General features: G+C 38.7%; 1 protein-coding gene across 2 annotated transcripts; it reads right to left on the bottom strand.

The window, feature by feature from the left end:
• Window positions 1-8,642: 8,642 nt before the first annotated feature.
• Window positions 8,643-13,066, bottom strand: LOC134663249 (uncharacterized transmembrane protein DDB_G0289901-like). 2 transcript variants are annotated; one of them, XM_063519650.1, is made up of 3 exons: window positions 12,911-13,066; window positions 9,420-12,605; window positions 8,643-8,797 (listed from the first exon to the last, which is right to left on the bottom strand). In XM_063519650.1, the coding sequence occupies exons 1-3, from the start codon at window positions 13,005-13,007 to the stop codon at window positions 8,781-8,783; spliced, it is 3,300 nt and encodes a 1,099-aa protein (XP_063375720.1). In that variant the 5' UTR covers window positions 13,008-13,066; the 3' UTR covers window positions 8,643-8,780. The 2 variants fall into 2 exon arrangements, with proteins under 2 accessions (XP_063375720.1, XP_063375721.1); XM_063519651.1 differs by having other exon boundaries at window positions 8,647-8,784; window positions 9,416-12,605.
• Between the last annotated feature and the right edge of the window lie 3,258 nt (window positions 13,067-16,324).

Genomic DNA, 16,324 nt, shown 5'->3' on the forward strand with positions numbered 1-16,324 from the left:
ATTTTTCATGCCCTGAAAGAGGATCATAAAAGGTGTGCATAAAGTGATACGTTTCTGCACTACAGCATTCAACTTTCCAAGTACGATTTTTTTAATTTCTTATAAGATAAATAATTGAAATTTGAACATTCCATAAATAACGATTCTTTTACCTAAATTGTTAATTGAAAAAGTACCCTCGAGAAACAGTATAAAATGTATACTCAGTCATGTTTTTTTATTTAAAAACACATGCATTTTACTTTCCTCGTATTCGAAATGAAAAGTAGAGTGTTTAACTCGGATGAAAGGCGTCATTTCAGCCTCGGACTAAACTACCTCGGCAGATATGAGTGCCTTTCAACAGTTTCAACCCTTGGTTAACAATCTACTATTCAAAGATAATAATTTACGCTAGCTTGAAATGTAACTGTGATGGTACCTATGTACCTATAACGGATGTATAATATTTCTGTAATTTAGTGACTAGGTAAGATAACGATCTGTGGGATAGAAATTAAAATATAATTGCTTCTAATAACTCAAGTTTTACCTGTTAAGGCGTTAGTCATACACAGAAATTATATTTAGACATTAATAGTCTTCGATCCATATGGTAGCATGTAGCATCCTGTTACAAAGTCAAACATTCCTTAGCTGTTCGGATTTTTTTTACATTATATTTTTAATTAGTCGGCATAGTTGTGCCAGAGACAAATAAATGATGGGGACTTACAATCTCCTTGTTGTAAATTGTTAGGTACATCACATAGCAGACGTAGGTTAGGATCGAGGCGGGAATAGTGGCTTGGTTTAGCTATAACAGTGGCTCACTCAACGTAATTTTAACACGAGAGGGGCTATTTGCTTTCCTGCTAATACCATTGAGGTATATACAAGAGACGACATCTCGAACAAAATGTTTCCGCACCTCAGAGAAGTGCATGCATGCATGCGAAGCCGAAAATCTATCTATCTATATATATAAATGCAAGTGTCCTGACTGACTGACTGACTGACTGATTCATCAACGCAGAGCCGAAACTACAAAAGCTAGAAAGTTGAAATTTGCACACTAGGTTGCATTTATAAAGTGTACAAGAGATAAGAAGCGACTTTGAAAAATTCAACCCCTAAGGGGGTTAAAAAGGGGATGAAAGGTTGTATGGGGTTCAAGTTTTATTTTAAGCTAGGAATTTAAAACTTTGTAAAAATGTATTATATTAAAAAACAAGAAAAGTAATTTCAGTGTTTTCGAAAATTCATCCCCCAAGGTGGTGAAAAAGGGGTTGAAAGTTTGTATGGAGATCAAATATTTTTGTGAGTGTGGGACTTGAAACTTTGTATATGGGTATATTATTATAAGACAGGAAAAGTAATTTCAGCATTTTTGAAAATTCATCCCCTAACAGGGTTAAAAAGGGGTTGAAAGTTTGAATCCATTACAATTGCTTTGAAACTTCTTAGAAAGGCATAATAGCCGATTACAAAAAAAAGTAATTGCGACGTTTTAGGAAATTCAACCCCTAAGGGGGTAAAACAGGGGATGAAACTTTGTCTTGGGGTGCAAATTTTATTCTAAGCTAGGACCTTGAAACTTCGCAAAAAGGTATTAAATTAAAAAACAACAAAAGTAATTTCAGCGTTTTTAAAAATTCATCTCCCGAGGTGGTGAAAAAGGGATTGAAAGTTTGTACGCAGATCAAATATTTTTGAGAGTGCGGGACTTGAATATTTGTATAAAGCCATATTATTAGAACTCAAGAAAAGTAATTTCAGCGTTTTTAAAAATTCATCCCTTAAAAGGGTTAAAAAGGGGATGAAAGGTTGTATGGGGTTCAAGTTTTATTTTAAGTTAGGAATTTAAAACTTTGTAATAATGTATTATATAAAAAAATAAGAAAACTAATTTCAGCGTTTTCGAAAATTCATCCCCCAAGGTGGTGAAAAAGAGGTTGAAAGTTTGTATGGAGATCAAATATTTTTGTGAGTGTGGGACTTGAAACTTTGTATATGGGTATATTATTATAAGTCAGGAAAAGTAATTTCAGCGTTTTTGAAAATTCATCCCCTAACAGGGTTAAAAAGGGGTTGAAAGTTTGAATCCATTACAAATGCTTTGAAACTTTTTAGAAAGGCATAATAGCCGATTACAAAAACAAGTAATTGCGACGTTTTAGGAAATTCAACCCCTAAGGGGGTAAAAACGGGTATGAAACTTTGTCTTGGGGTGCAAATTTTATTTTAAGCTAGGACCTTGAAACTTCGCAAAATGGTATTAAATTAAAAAACTAATTTCAGCGTTTTTAAAAATTCATCCTCCGAGGTGGTGAAAAAGGGGTTGAAAGTTTGTACGGAGATCAAATATTTTTGAGAGTGTGTTAAATATTTGTATAAAGCCATATTATTAGAACACAAGAAAACCAATTTCAGCGTTTTTAAAAATTCATCCCATAACAGGGTTAAAAATGGGTTGAAAGTTTGTATAGGTTACAATTTTATTTAAAGCTAGGAACTTGAAGCTTCGTAAAAGGTATTTTATTAAGAGAAAAGAAAACTAATTTCAAAGTCTTTGGTAATTCATCCCCCAAGGTGGTGAAAAGGGGGTTGAAAATTTGTATGGAACCCAAATATTTATTTGAGTGCGGGACTTGAATCGTTGTATAAATGCATATTATTAGAATAGAAGAAAAGTATTTCAGCGTTTTTAAAAATTCATCCCCTAAAGGTTAAGAGTTGGACTTAAACAGGGGTTGAAAGTTGGTAGAGGGTTGAAATTTTATTTAAAGCTAGAGTCTTCAAACTTCGTAAATAGGTAGTTAGGTAGTAGGTTTTATTTAATAGTGGACTTGAAAATCTTCTAGGGGTTGAGATAGATTATATCGAGAACAATTTTATTCAGTTAGGGGCTTGAAACTTCGTAGCCAGGTTGTGAAAGACAAATCTCATGCGTTGTATAATAATTAACAAATGATTAACTGTTCCTACTGCTATCTTTTGCTACATAATGTTCTAAGCTAATGTAAAATTTATAACCACCAATATACAAATCCACGCGTACGAAGTCGCGGGCAACAGCTAGTTGTTAATAAAGACGCCACGAGTATTTTTTGACTCAGTTAAACAACGTTGCATATGTGAGATACATAGTATAAAAACAAAGATCACACTTACATTTTCACGAAATAGTCCACTTTTGCTAAGCTAATACGTATATCGAAATAATAAGTTAGAACTGCTGTTTAATTACACAACTACCCTCCATGTATATTTCTTGACCATAACTGTCAGAACATTAGTAACGTAAATAAAGTATCTTATAACTAGTAGTTCGCCCCGAACTGAGAACTCGCGGTTCGCCAAAAATATCAATTGAATGCAGTCGTCAAAGGATTGAAAACCGCGTACGATTTTTTGCAAGATCTGTGGAGCCCTTAACTGATAAGCCGTGGCGATGTGGTAAGCCGAAATATTTCCTGTCAAATGTCAAATACCTATATTATGTTTATTTTATTTTATTTTTATCTTGCTAACTATTTCAAAATGGTAAATGTAAAAACTATATTATAAAAGTGTAAGCCGAGCACTTTCATTTGATACCAAACTCGACCATACTTTCTTGCAAATAAAATGACCAGAATAGCAAGACACCTCACAAACAGCTTTTTGGCCTTCTAAGCTCTTCTAGCTCAATAACGCTTTGATCGAGCCTGATCATAATTTAATGACTAAAATATAATGCCCTCGACTACACGTTTACCCAATTTCATTTAAATTACAACAAATTTACTTAAGTTATTGTGTATCAAACTATCTTCTGACAGTTCAGCTAAAAAACATCGAAATGCCGGGACGTGCCGCTAGCCAGCCGCGTGTTCAAAGTTGAATGTAAGAACTTTGCTTCGCTTCGCTCGCTCGTTCGATAATAAGCCATGATATTAAATTCGTATTAATTTGCGATTAATTATTCTATAATAAATTAAATTAAAATGTAGCAAATACATTTGTTAAATTGAATTATTATGATAACCGGATGTGCAGGAAACATCTTACTTGTTATTCCTACCAAGAAGTGGTGGAAGGGGTGAAGTCTGATCGAATATAAGCGGGTGTCTGACAGTTGTGGCTCACTTCTCAGTTGGAGAACTTGGAGAGCTAACGACGACAAACGAAGCTAAGTGTCCATTTTATTTTATTGTGTTTTTATGACTTGTATGTTTTTTTTGTGTTATAGTCTGATGGTATGTACGTTACAACCTTTAATGTGAATATAAACCTTTGATGACCTTTTAATTAACAATTGCTAAGTAACGTATATTCCAACTGATTACGGGGTAATACATCATATAGCTTATTGCTAGATCTTTATTACTGTTTTGAATTATGTCAGTGTGTACGTTAAGGTAGCCAGTGCTAACTATAAGCCACCAATATCTATTACCCAGCGTACCTACTTGACTAATTTAGCAATACAATATTAAGATTTTTGTGAATTGTGTGGTAAATAAAGCCGATTAATTGTTCAGTAAATCTACAATATACTTTTACTTACAATCTGCTTATATCAATATATTACTTAAATAATGTTTACCATTTTTATATTCTAAACCTTCTAGTTGTCCCTATAATAAATACATTACTTTGAGCAATAACTAATTGATCTTAATTTAATACTGCATTATATCCATTATTTTATATTTTTTTACTGGTGCTAAATCTGACATCAGAAGTGGGATTGTATCCAGCTACACTTTACATATATACTTATATAATTTCAGACGAATTTGGAAGCTGTGGAAAGCCTTCTGATGGCGGTTACGAAAACCGTCTTCGGTGCTCGCGGAAGAGACAAAGACATCGCTTTGCCCACCTTTGACCCCACTACAAGAGACAGTGGAGCAGAGTCCTGGTGTACCATGAAGCTATCGTCAAGTAATTAATATGTTTAAATGTGCAATGATTCGTCAGATTGGCCGAACGATATTTGGAAAGGTATTTTTTTTTTGGTATTTTATACAAGATAATAATATCTGCTGTAGATTCGATATGTGATCGGTATGTCTGTGTATGATTTGGCATTTATGATACATGCTACCGAGGCTGACGTGATGTGATAAGTGAAACAGTAGCATGCTGATTTTAGCTAGGATTATTGCTGCCGAGCCAACGAGCTCTCGCTTGATGTAAGTGAAAAAGTAGCAATATAGGGACCTGCTGCAGAGCCTGTGTGCCCCACTTGATGTTATAAGTGGACCAGTAGCCAACTCAGGGCGATACATGCTACCGAGGCTGACTTGATGTGATAAGTGCCCGTAGCACGGTGATTGTAAGTAGGATAATTGCTGCCGAGCCTGCGAGCTCTCGCTTGATGTAAGTGAAAAAGTAGCAATATAGGGACCTGCTGCCGAGCCTGCGAGCTCTCATTTGATTAATGTGATGTGATATAGTATCTGACTAATAAAAAATAGTAATTCATACACTAAGTTTAATATGATTGCGAAATAAGGTACTTCGAGAACGAAGCACCTGTCAGTATGGCCGTGTGAGATACATAGTATAAAAACAAAGATCACACTTACATTTTCACGAAATAGTCCACTTTTGCTAAGCTAATACGTATATCGAAATAATAAGTTAGAACTGCTGTTTAATTACACAAGAAATATACATGGAGGGTAGTCCATGTATATTTCTTGACCATAACTGTCAGAACATTAGTAACGTAAATAAAGTATCTTATAATAATAAGCCATGATATTAAATTCGTATTAATTTGCGATTAATTATTCTATAATAAATTAAATTAAAATGTAGCAGATACATTTGTTAAATTGAATTATTATGATAACCGGATGTGCAGGAAACATCTTACTTGTTATTCCTACCAAGAAGTGGTGGAAGGGGTGAAGTCTGATCGAATATAAGCGGGTGTCTGACAGTTGTGGCTCACTTCTCAGTTGGAGAGCTAACGACGACAAACGAAGCTAAGTGTCCATTTTATTTTATTGTGTTTTTATGACTTGTATGTTTTTTTTGTGTTATAGTCTGATGGTATGTACGTTACAACCTTTAATGTGAATATAAACCTTTGATGACCTTTTAATTAACAATTGCTAAGTAACGTATATTCCAACTGATTACGGGGTAATACATCATATAGCTTATTGCTAGATCTTTATTACTGTTTTGAAGAGCCACCAATATCTATTACCCAGCGTACCTACTTGACTAATTTAGCAATACAATATTAAGATTTTTGTGAATTGTGAGGTAAATAAAGCCGATTAATTGTTCAGTAAATCTACAATATACTTTTACTTACAATCTGCTTATATCAATATATTACTTAAATAATGTTTACCATTTTTATATATTCTAAACCTTGTAGTTGTCCCTATAATAAATACATTACTTTGAGCAATAAATAACTGGTCTTAATTAAATACTGCATTGCATCCTGATTTCCTATGTTATTAATGGTCTTACTATTAGTAAATCTGACACATACAATACTTTTTCTACGACCAAACATTTACTTTGAAAACTAAATAATAGTAAATCAACAGTTATTCCATTGCTTACCGGTGAAATGTTATTCCATCCCTTTTATTATATTTTCTTGTGCTATTGTTGCAACTTTTTAACACGCACGAAGGCATTTTTTAATTTTTTTTTTTAATTTTCTGTTCATGTGTGGCATCTCGTCAGTGGTCGGTGACGTACTAAAAGCAAAGAAGTGCATGCACTTCTCTGAGGTGCGGAAACATTTTGTTCGAGATGTCGTCTCTTGTATATACCTCAATGGCTAATACAGCAGAAACATTCAGTAATCGAAAAAATTCAAATGGTTTTTCTAACACGCGAGGGTGCTACAGTATAAAGCTATAATTGGGCGACTCACTGATCGAGCTGAGCCACTGATCCCGCCTTGATCCTACATGTTGTATCAGTCACGCTCCGTGATTGTTACGCCATTTAGGGTTCTAGCTAAATTGGTCATTCCATAACGTAAGTTTAGCTAGGACCCTAAATGGCGTAACAATTCGTGTGGTGACTGTACCTAAGTCCTTTGGCCCCTGGTTCACAAGTTCACCCATAATAACGACCCATATTCTCTCAAATACCTCACTAGGAAGGAGGTCAAGCTTAAGGGATGTCATGTTAAAATCAGTGACGAGGAATGCGAAAACAGTCTTTATTATTAGCTTAGGTAGGTATACTAGGTATCTGGTATTAGGAATAATTAGGCGGTAATCTCATTAACTTTGCAATAAATGACCACTGTAATGATAGTCCACTTTTTTTTTTAATTTATCAAATAGGTATATGTCGACCATATGGTAAAAAAGTATTTAAAACGAGATAATTCCACGGAAGTGTTACGCAGGAAGTCAGTAGTCGTTGAACTCTAATAGATGTGTGCTCTTATGACGTCAGAAATTCGCTCAATTGAAAAACCCCTCAAGTAACCGTGTCGTTTTTTAGGTGTGCCCGTCGTGTATAATATTTGCGAGGCAAGAAGTGACCTTTTATTTTTTTGCTTGGCAATTGTTAAAACAAATGACAGCTGGTCTATGAATGGTTTGGCAAGTTCTATGTAACATTAGTAGGTAGGTATGTACCAGCAAAACTAAACAATCAACAGTTTCGATACCGAACCATATGTCCAAGTGCTAACGAACTGAAAAGCTTAACACGTAATGACTTGCCTTACTTATTATCTTATACTTTTCTTTGGATGAGATGATAATCCCTGAAGTAAAGTAGTGTACGTAGAGTGCTTACACAGTTTCTGTGAGATACAGCTGGTCGGATTACAGTCTGGGTCCCTACGCTTTAGTTTATGTCCGACTTTGTGTTTTATTAATGAGATCTTGAGGACCTTGGTGCTAACATTTATTAAACCAGTATTCTTTTGCTCTAGTGCGGTGTCTTTCAACTATTTCGTTTGCATTTTGTAAGTAAACTTTTTTTTCTTCTACTACTTACAACCCCCCTAATAAGTTATCCCACCTCCCACTTCCCACATATTGAAAAACTGATCTTGACTGACATAAGCTCGTTGAACTCTATGCCAAGCTAAAATAAGTACTTAGTCAGAAGTAGTTATATGTTTATTTATTTATTATTAAATGACCTTAATAGTTTTCCCTTTACTTGAAGGATGTATAAAAGGTTCCATAAATACATTATAAAACTTATTAAAGAAGGAAGAAGGAAACACGCAATAAAAGAAGTGTAAACAACCGTGTTTAAAAAATCTTTTAATTAAATAATAATGACCTAAGTAGTTTTGAACTAAATTAACTAATACTCAAGTTTTATTGCACTTAAAATACTAAGTATATGGCTAAATCGTTAACAAATCTTCAATATCCAGTTTGTCGGCAGACATGTACCTACTCTTCCTTATCCTTAGTACTTAAGTATATACAAAATTGTTATGTTTGTTGGAAAGTACTTGCTTTTGCCACTTCTATTCTAAGTAGAGGTAGCAAAGATATGTATTAATATATATATCAAAGATAAAATTTTGCTTAAGATCGACAAAAAATTGCCCGTAGTTATTACATTGATAATTTAAAAACCCTATTAAGCTTAGAAATTATGAATGTCAAATTGGTTACAACAATCTCAGTTGGTTAGTCTATATCTTAAATATCACAATAAGTCCGTACTCAGATCTCCTAATGATTAAATAATTATTATAGTTAATGAATTAAATTAAATCAGGTCGTCACATATAGGCCTTGGGTGCCTTACTTGCCCATGTATGGAGTCTTGTCGTGAAGTAATTAAAGTTATCTTCTTCCGTAACCTGGAACAAGATAAGTGGTGAATTAGTACTAATATCAACATATACACTTGTACACCTACACATTGATTCATACTTCTAAGAACTGGCTCAAAATTTTAAACATGTAGTCTGTCAATATGATACGGTGGAGTTGTGCATGTTGTATTGGGAGGTGAAACGAATTATAAAGTTTTGCATCTAGTGTGGCATATATGTTATTTGGGTATGGACTTTAAATTACACTAGGTACCATAAACTGGATATCTACTTAATAATGTATACCTATACATTTACGGGGAAAGTTAAAGGTAACTAAGTAATAGTTGGTTAAATTTTTTGATAACTGCGAACAATTATAGTAAGTAAAGTACTAACTAAGTAGTTATTTGCAAAACAAAGCATTACTAGAGTCGGACCAAGAAAAGTCTGCAGCGTATTTGATAGCCCACGCAAGGCAAGTGTTATTTTAAACGTCAAACTTCTATGAAATTATGACGTATAAATAACACTTGCACTGCGGGGGCTATCAAATCCGCTGCAGACTTTTCTTGGTCGGACTCTAACCTAACATGGGAACGAAACACATCGGATAGGTATCGACTACCTATTCATATAAATTAGATTGATACAAATAAACACTAACCTCCTTTAGTAGGAAATCCGGCAGAAGCATGCGCGTTAGCGGAACTGCTCGCAAAGCTGCCAGCTTGGCTGTACGCCCCGCTGGTGGCTCCACCGAGACTCTTCGCGGATGCGATCGCACCACTGTTACTCAGCGCGAAGTTTCCATACGGACTGCCGCCACTGCCTCCACTTCCGCCACAACCACCACCGCATCCATTATGACCACCTTGATTACTTCCAGAGCTAAATGCACCTGCAGCAGCCCCGGCAGCTGCATGTGCTCCAGCACCAGCCTGCGATCCACTTCCACCTCCATTCGGGGAATTATAAGGCGAATGGTTTCCAGTTCCTGCATTCAGGTTATTGCTGTTTCCGTTATTGCCGAAACTACCAGCCTCAAGGCCGTTTTGAAAAGCGCCTGGTTTGCTTCCCAGTTTCCCCTCATCATAAGGTTTCAGAAGCCCCGGTGGACCGCCAAACCCTCCTGAGTATGCAACAGCGTTGGCACTGGCTGACGCACTTGCACCGGCGGCAGCCCCAGCTATACCCTTGTTCGCGTTGCCAGCACCATATGAAGGGGAAGACTGACTTGGTTGAGCTCCGCAATTCCCAGATGTGCAGGAAGGTTTATTGTAAAAATTGGAAGTGGGAGACGTTGGAGCTACTCCATGTGTAGTGGACGGGATGGCGCTTGTGCTAGGGTGCGCGGGTTGACTTGTAGGATTTTGACCTGTTGGGAATGCAGGTTTAGAAGGTAGTGAAAAATCGTTAGGTTTTAAAATTCCGGGTGGGGCGCCGAAGCCACCGGTATAAGAAGGCAATTTTTCTTCGGAAGAGGGATATGTTCCGCTAGCTGGTTTAGAAACACCCAAAGGTCCCGCTCCAGCATTGGCACCAGCCGCCGCACCGTAAGGGCCAGAGTTAGAAGGTGAAGTAAATGGAGGAGCATATGTAATACTTGGTTTGGTAATTGCTCCTGGGCTAGGCTGTGCGGAAGAACCGACACAGTTAGGAGTCCCACAATTGGTGGGAGCAGTTGCACTCGCTGATGGGATTGTAGGTGATGTTCCTTGCGAATAACTTGGGAATTTTGATCCTGGATAAGTGCTAGCTCCTGTGGGACTGGCTGCTGACGAGGGGAAATTGCCACAATTGCCATTAACACAGTTGCCGCTAGGACCTGACGGCAAAGATGAATAACCAGGGACTTTTGAATCTGGATAAGTTCCCGCAGGACTAGGGGCAGAAGAAGGATACGTGGCGCAGTTTCCGTTGGCACAGTCGCTACCCGGAGCTGAAGGCGTAGGTGAATAGCTTGTGGGTTTAGAACCTGAATACGATCCCGCAGCGCTAGGGGCAGATGAAGGATAGGTGCCGCAGTTTCCATTGGCACAGCTGCTACCGGGAGCAGAAGGCGTAGGTGAATAGCTTGTGGGTTTGGAACCTGCATAAGATGCCGCAGCACTTGGGGCAGATGAAGGATAGGTGCCGCAGTTTCCATTGGCACAGCTGCTACCGGGAGCAGAAGCCGTAGGTGAATAGCTGGTAGGTTTGGAACCTGCATACGAACTCGCAGCGCTTGGAGCAGCTGAAGGGTAGGAGCCGCAGTTTCCGTTAGCGCAGTTGCTACTAGGGGCAGAAGGTGAAAAACTTGTCGGTTTGGAACCGGCATAAGATCCCGCGCTTGGGGCAGGTGAAGGATAACTGCCGCAGTTTCCGTTAGCACAGTTGCCGTTAGAAGTCGGCGTAGGCAAAACGCCTGGGGCTGTGGAGCCTGGGTAAGATCCCGTAGCACTGGGGGCTGAAGAAGGATAACTGCCACAATTTCCATTAGCACAGTTACCACTAGGAGCTGATGGTCCAGATGAATAGCCGGGAGCTTTGGAACCTGCATAAGATCCCGCAGAGCTTGAAGCAGATGTAGGATAACTCCCACAATTACCGTTGGCACAGTTGCTATTAGGGCCCGATGGCGTTTGTGAATAAGAACCGGTAGGGCTAGGTGCAGAGGAAGGGTAAGTACCGCAATTTCCGCTAGTGCAACCAGCATTAGTAGTAGGCGATTGTGAATAGCCTGGGGCTTTGCTGGGTCCGGGATACGCTCCTGCAGGAGCAGGTGCGATTGACGGATAGCTACCACAATTTCCACCAACACAGTTTCCATTGGGGCCGGCCGATGTCGGGGCATAACCAGGGGCTGACGGATTAGAACCGGAAGAGGGATACGTGCCACAATTTCCGGATGCACAGTTTCCTTTGTTGCTATTCGTCGATTGTGTAGGGAAATTGGGGCCTAAATAACTAGTTGAATAAGAATCACCATTAGCGGGATTGTATACAACATCCGGATGTTTATTATCACACTTTCCGGAAGAGCACTGACCAACTTTACCATTCGCTGAAGGGGCGTTTTGGTAAGCATTGTTATTCAAAGGCAATCGCCCAGTTCCTGGATTGGGGTATTCTTTCGGAGCCGTCAAATCTTTAGCAGGTACAGTTACGTCTGCATTACCCTGTGCTCCACTCTGAGGATTATAATTACTATTGCAATTTGGCGATTCACATTTAGGCTTGGAATAATCGGGTCCTGCACCAGGGTTCGTTTGCGGGTATGATGGTTTTGTAGAGGACGGCGATCCACAGTTTCCATTGGAACAACCGAAAGGTTGATAGCTATCGGAAGATTTGTCGTACTGAGATCCTTCAGCATTTTCAGTAGTTTTCGAAGCGGCCGTGCCAGCAACATTTACATGAATGTCATTTCCGTCATCTTCTGGTCCATCGTTTGATGATGGCGTGTCACATTTTCCTGAAGTACATTTGGTAGCGTCACCGCAGTTAGATCCTTGACAGCCTGAGGGTTTCTGACCTGAACACGCACCACTAGTGCAAGGAGCACCATTAGGTGAATACGCCCCAGCGATTGCGCCTGCTGATGCTATAGCCCCCGCGTTCGCACCACTGAATGCTGGAATACCGTTTCCAGGTTGACCGTCTGGGCTCTTCTGACACCCTCCGGAAGTGCAACCCGCACCTCCCGGGCCAAAGGAACCACTACCGCTGTAGCTGAATGAATTTGAACTGGAACTAGCACTCGATGAGGCAAAGCTGGAGGCCGAGGATTTTGAAAAACTGCCCGAAAATCCGGCACCAGCGGGGACGTTTCCAGCGCCACTAAAAGCACCTGCTAGCGCTGCTGCATCGGCTAAAAAATAAAATTATAAACACGTTTATTACTTTGATATCTATTTAAATCTAACCCTAAATTATGATTGATGATAACATTACTCTTTTAATTATTTATATAGTAGGTCTAAGTTTCCAGTTATTCAAATTAGAAGCCGGTTTATTACTAACGCTCAACTATTATAAACTGCAAACGGCTTAATAGATTAATGACCGAATAACCCAATCAAAGTTTAAACTAAACTGGAATTTAAATGAATTAATTTAAAATTTAAACTAAAATGTTATTTTCCTATGAAATAAACCTTACAAGTAAACACATACCTTTAGCCCCCGCGCCGCCCTTAACTCCATAGCTATTATAAGGACTGGATGCCGCAACACCCACGAGGGTCAACACTAAGGCGCACTTGAGCTCCATCTCAGTGAAGCCTCGCGATTACAATGTGGCACAGCCACGGGTCCCTTGCCTTTATAAAGCGATACACAAATAGCCACTCGTTCTTAATGTATAGCAAAAAACCAGTCGGCGCGGCGTTTACCACGAATCAAAATGTTGACTACACGTTTGTTTCCCGCATTCATTAGAAGCACCGCTCCGCAGTGCATGGTAATTGGGAGCCGGGGTACTCCATTTCAAATTTTATTACGTAAGTAAAGTCCTTAACTTACGCTTATTAACATATGAACTTGATACCATGCGTGGATCTATTCAGGAATTTACTAGTGAGTGCCATCCTTGTATCCGCTAATGTTTTTTTTTATAGCCTTATAAGTGTTTACAGGAAAATACGTTGACGTTGTTGGCGTTATATTTTGAGATGATTTTGATAGTGTTTACAAGGTAACGGCCTCCATAGGTAGGTATGTTTTTAAGAACCGGTATTTACCAATAACTTTTACAAATCAATTCCAATAATCGTTTAGTCATTAAATTTTGATTTAGGTATAAACACTATCGGTGTATACAAAAACAAAGATACCTACATGCTGAATTGAGCCTGCCTACTTGTCTAGGTACCTACTCGTATATGCACCACTTAAAATTATGTAAGTAAACAGTTTATCAGCCATAAATATGGACCACAATTTAAACTACTTAACAGTCGCATCTTTATTCGTAAAAACGTGGGAAACTCGCTGGGTCAGGTGTTCATCAGTTAGCCACTAGTACACAAGTTTTGCTACCGTCACATGGACGTCAGGTGAAACATGTTCACTGTTCATTACTTTTCTGAGCCATCCTAGATCTTGCTTTCTGCGTGTGCTTGCGGCGAGTCACAGTTTGCCGGAAATTAAATTGACCGTTTTATCAGTGGCCTACTTTATAAAGCTACAAGTTACAATTTACAAGCGTAAGTCTCGTTCTAACACATAGGGTTAGAAAGAGACTTCCGCTTGTAAATTGTAACTTGTAGCTTTATAAAATAAGCCACTGGCAGGCGTCCGGTTTTTAGCCTAGTATTTTAGTCCATTGCTATTACCCAAAAACCTTGTTCATAATAGATTCCATCAACCCTCAATAGTCCTTCCACGTTGGCGGGTGCTGCCTCTGCGCGCATCCCATGACACGGGCATCCGCTCGGTGTATACCTACCCCTTACATTTCTTTAGTGTCAAATGGCCTTTACGTGCTAGCTTCGGCTCAACACAAAACATTACTACGAGTATGTAGGTATACACCAAGGAATGACTCGCTTGCTATCACTATTTAAAATCCTCATCAGGGTAAACTGGGGAGGTTTTCCTACACAAAAGCTTCTGTCATAAAAACGACGTACGCGAGTAGCTAGGTAGGTACCTGTACTACCTGTATATGTAGATTAACATTTTTACTGTATTACAGCCACGTCATTGCCATATATTACAGACAAACAATCGGTCCTTCCTACTACATCCTTTTACATATGTGAATGAATGTAATATTAAACAAGATATGACATCAACGCCAAGTCATCTGGAGCTTTATAAAATGTGATCTCGGGGCCAATGACAATGGGGAAAACTGAATGACTGCATAAACTACCTATGTTGCTAAACCGGAGATGGTTTTCGACTTTTTAAATGACGACTGGTGACATAACGTCTTACATATAGGTAATAGATATGTAAACTTAATTTTGCTATTAAATATAGTATCACCGGAAGCAGTACCGTCTTTACCATAAGGGGACACGGGGCCCGTGCCCAGGGCCCCCATCCTCAGGGGGCCCCCAAGGACAGACAGTAACAGTATATTTGATTACCCATAATAAATAGAAGATCATAGTAGAAACATGTTAGTTTAATTAGCTTTCTTTACTTTCCAAAAGGGCCCCAAATTCTTATGTGCCCAGAGGCCCCAGCATATATAGTTTAAGACGGCCCTGACCGGAAGTTGTATAGGTGTAATCTGGCAGGCGGCGCGCCTACATTTTTAGGGTTCCGTAGCCAAATGCCAAAAAACGGAACCCTTATAGATTAGTCATGTCTGTCTGTCTGTCTGTTCGTCCGTATGTCACAGCCACTTTTCTCCGAAATTATAAGAACTATACTGTTGAAACTTGGTAAGTAGATGTATTCTGTGAACCGCATTAAGAATAGAAAAAAAAAAAACAATAAATTTTGGGGGTACTTAGAACTGAAACTCAAAAGAATTTTTTCATCAAACCCATACGTGTGGGGGATAGGTCTTTAAAAATGATCTTGAGGTTTGTAATATCATTTTTTTCTAAACTGAATTGTTTGCGCGAGAGACACTTCCAAAGTGGTAAAATGTGTGTCCCCCCCCCCCCTGTAACTTCTAAAATAAGAGAATGATAAAACTAAAAAAAATATATGATGTACATTACCATGTAAACTTCCACCGAAAATTGATTTGAACGAGATCTAGTAAGTAGTTTTTTTTTAATACGTCATAAATCGCCTAAATACGGAACCCTTCATGGGCCAGTCCGACTCGCACTTGGCCGCTTTTTTAAATGTAGGCGCGCCGCGCTAAGGGTTGTCCTCCCATAGAAAATTTGAATTGCACGCCTTTCTCTACTGACAAACTGGGTTTCGTTTGTGTTTGCGAAAATGATTTAATGATTTGTCCCGCATTGATCAGAAATAATGTATAAGGCTAGGATTATGCATATGGGAAGGCATATAGTTAGGAACCCTCAATTTTATCTCACTCCCTGTTATCGTATGTAATCTAGAATTATTAAAATAGAAACATACAGACTACTTTGGTATTCTAACAGGTAAGTCCTATCCTATATAATATATATTGGCCTCAGCGACCTTAATTTAGAACATCAGCGTTTCGTTTCTAAGTCCAGTTCTGTGTATTTTCTCGCTTATTTCTGTCCAGAACAACTTCAACAATGCTTGCGGCGCGGAAAGGACATATCACCAATTTGCTTTAAAACAACGACGAATACTGCTTCTAAACAGATGCGAGCAAGGACAAGTGATAGTGTTGCCGGTACCTTAAACTGGATCAGTTGAATCAGCACGGGTTAGTCACAGTTCAGCTTGAACTTCTGCCCAAGTATAATGCCTTAAGCCAGCACTGAAACCTGGCTATAATGCTACGATACGACATCAAATATTCCTTCCGTCAATTTTGACGACCGGTCTGGCCTAGTGGGTAGTGACCCTGCCTGTGAAATCGCGGTCCTGGGTTCGAATCCCAGTAAGGGCATTTATTTGTGCGATGAGCACAGATATTTGTTCCTGAGTCAAGGTTGTTTTCTATGTATTTAAGTATTT

This window comes from Cydia amplana, chromosome 4 (assembly GCF_948474715.1).
Source record: "Cydia amplana chromosome 4, ilCydAmpl1.1, whole genome shotgun sequence".
Classification (NCBI taxonomy): domain Eukaryota; kingdom Metazoa; phylum Arthropoda; class Insecta; order Lepidoptera; family Tortricidae; genus Cydia; species Cydia amplana.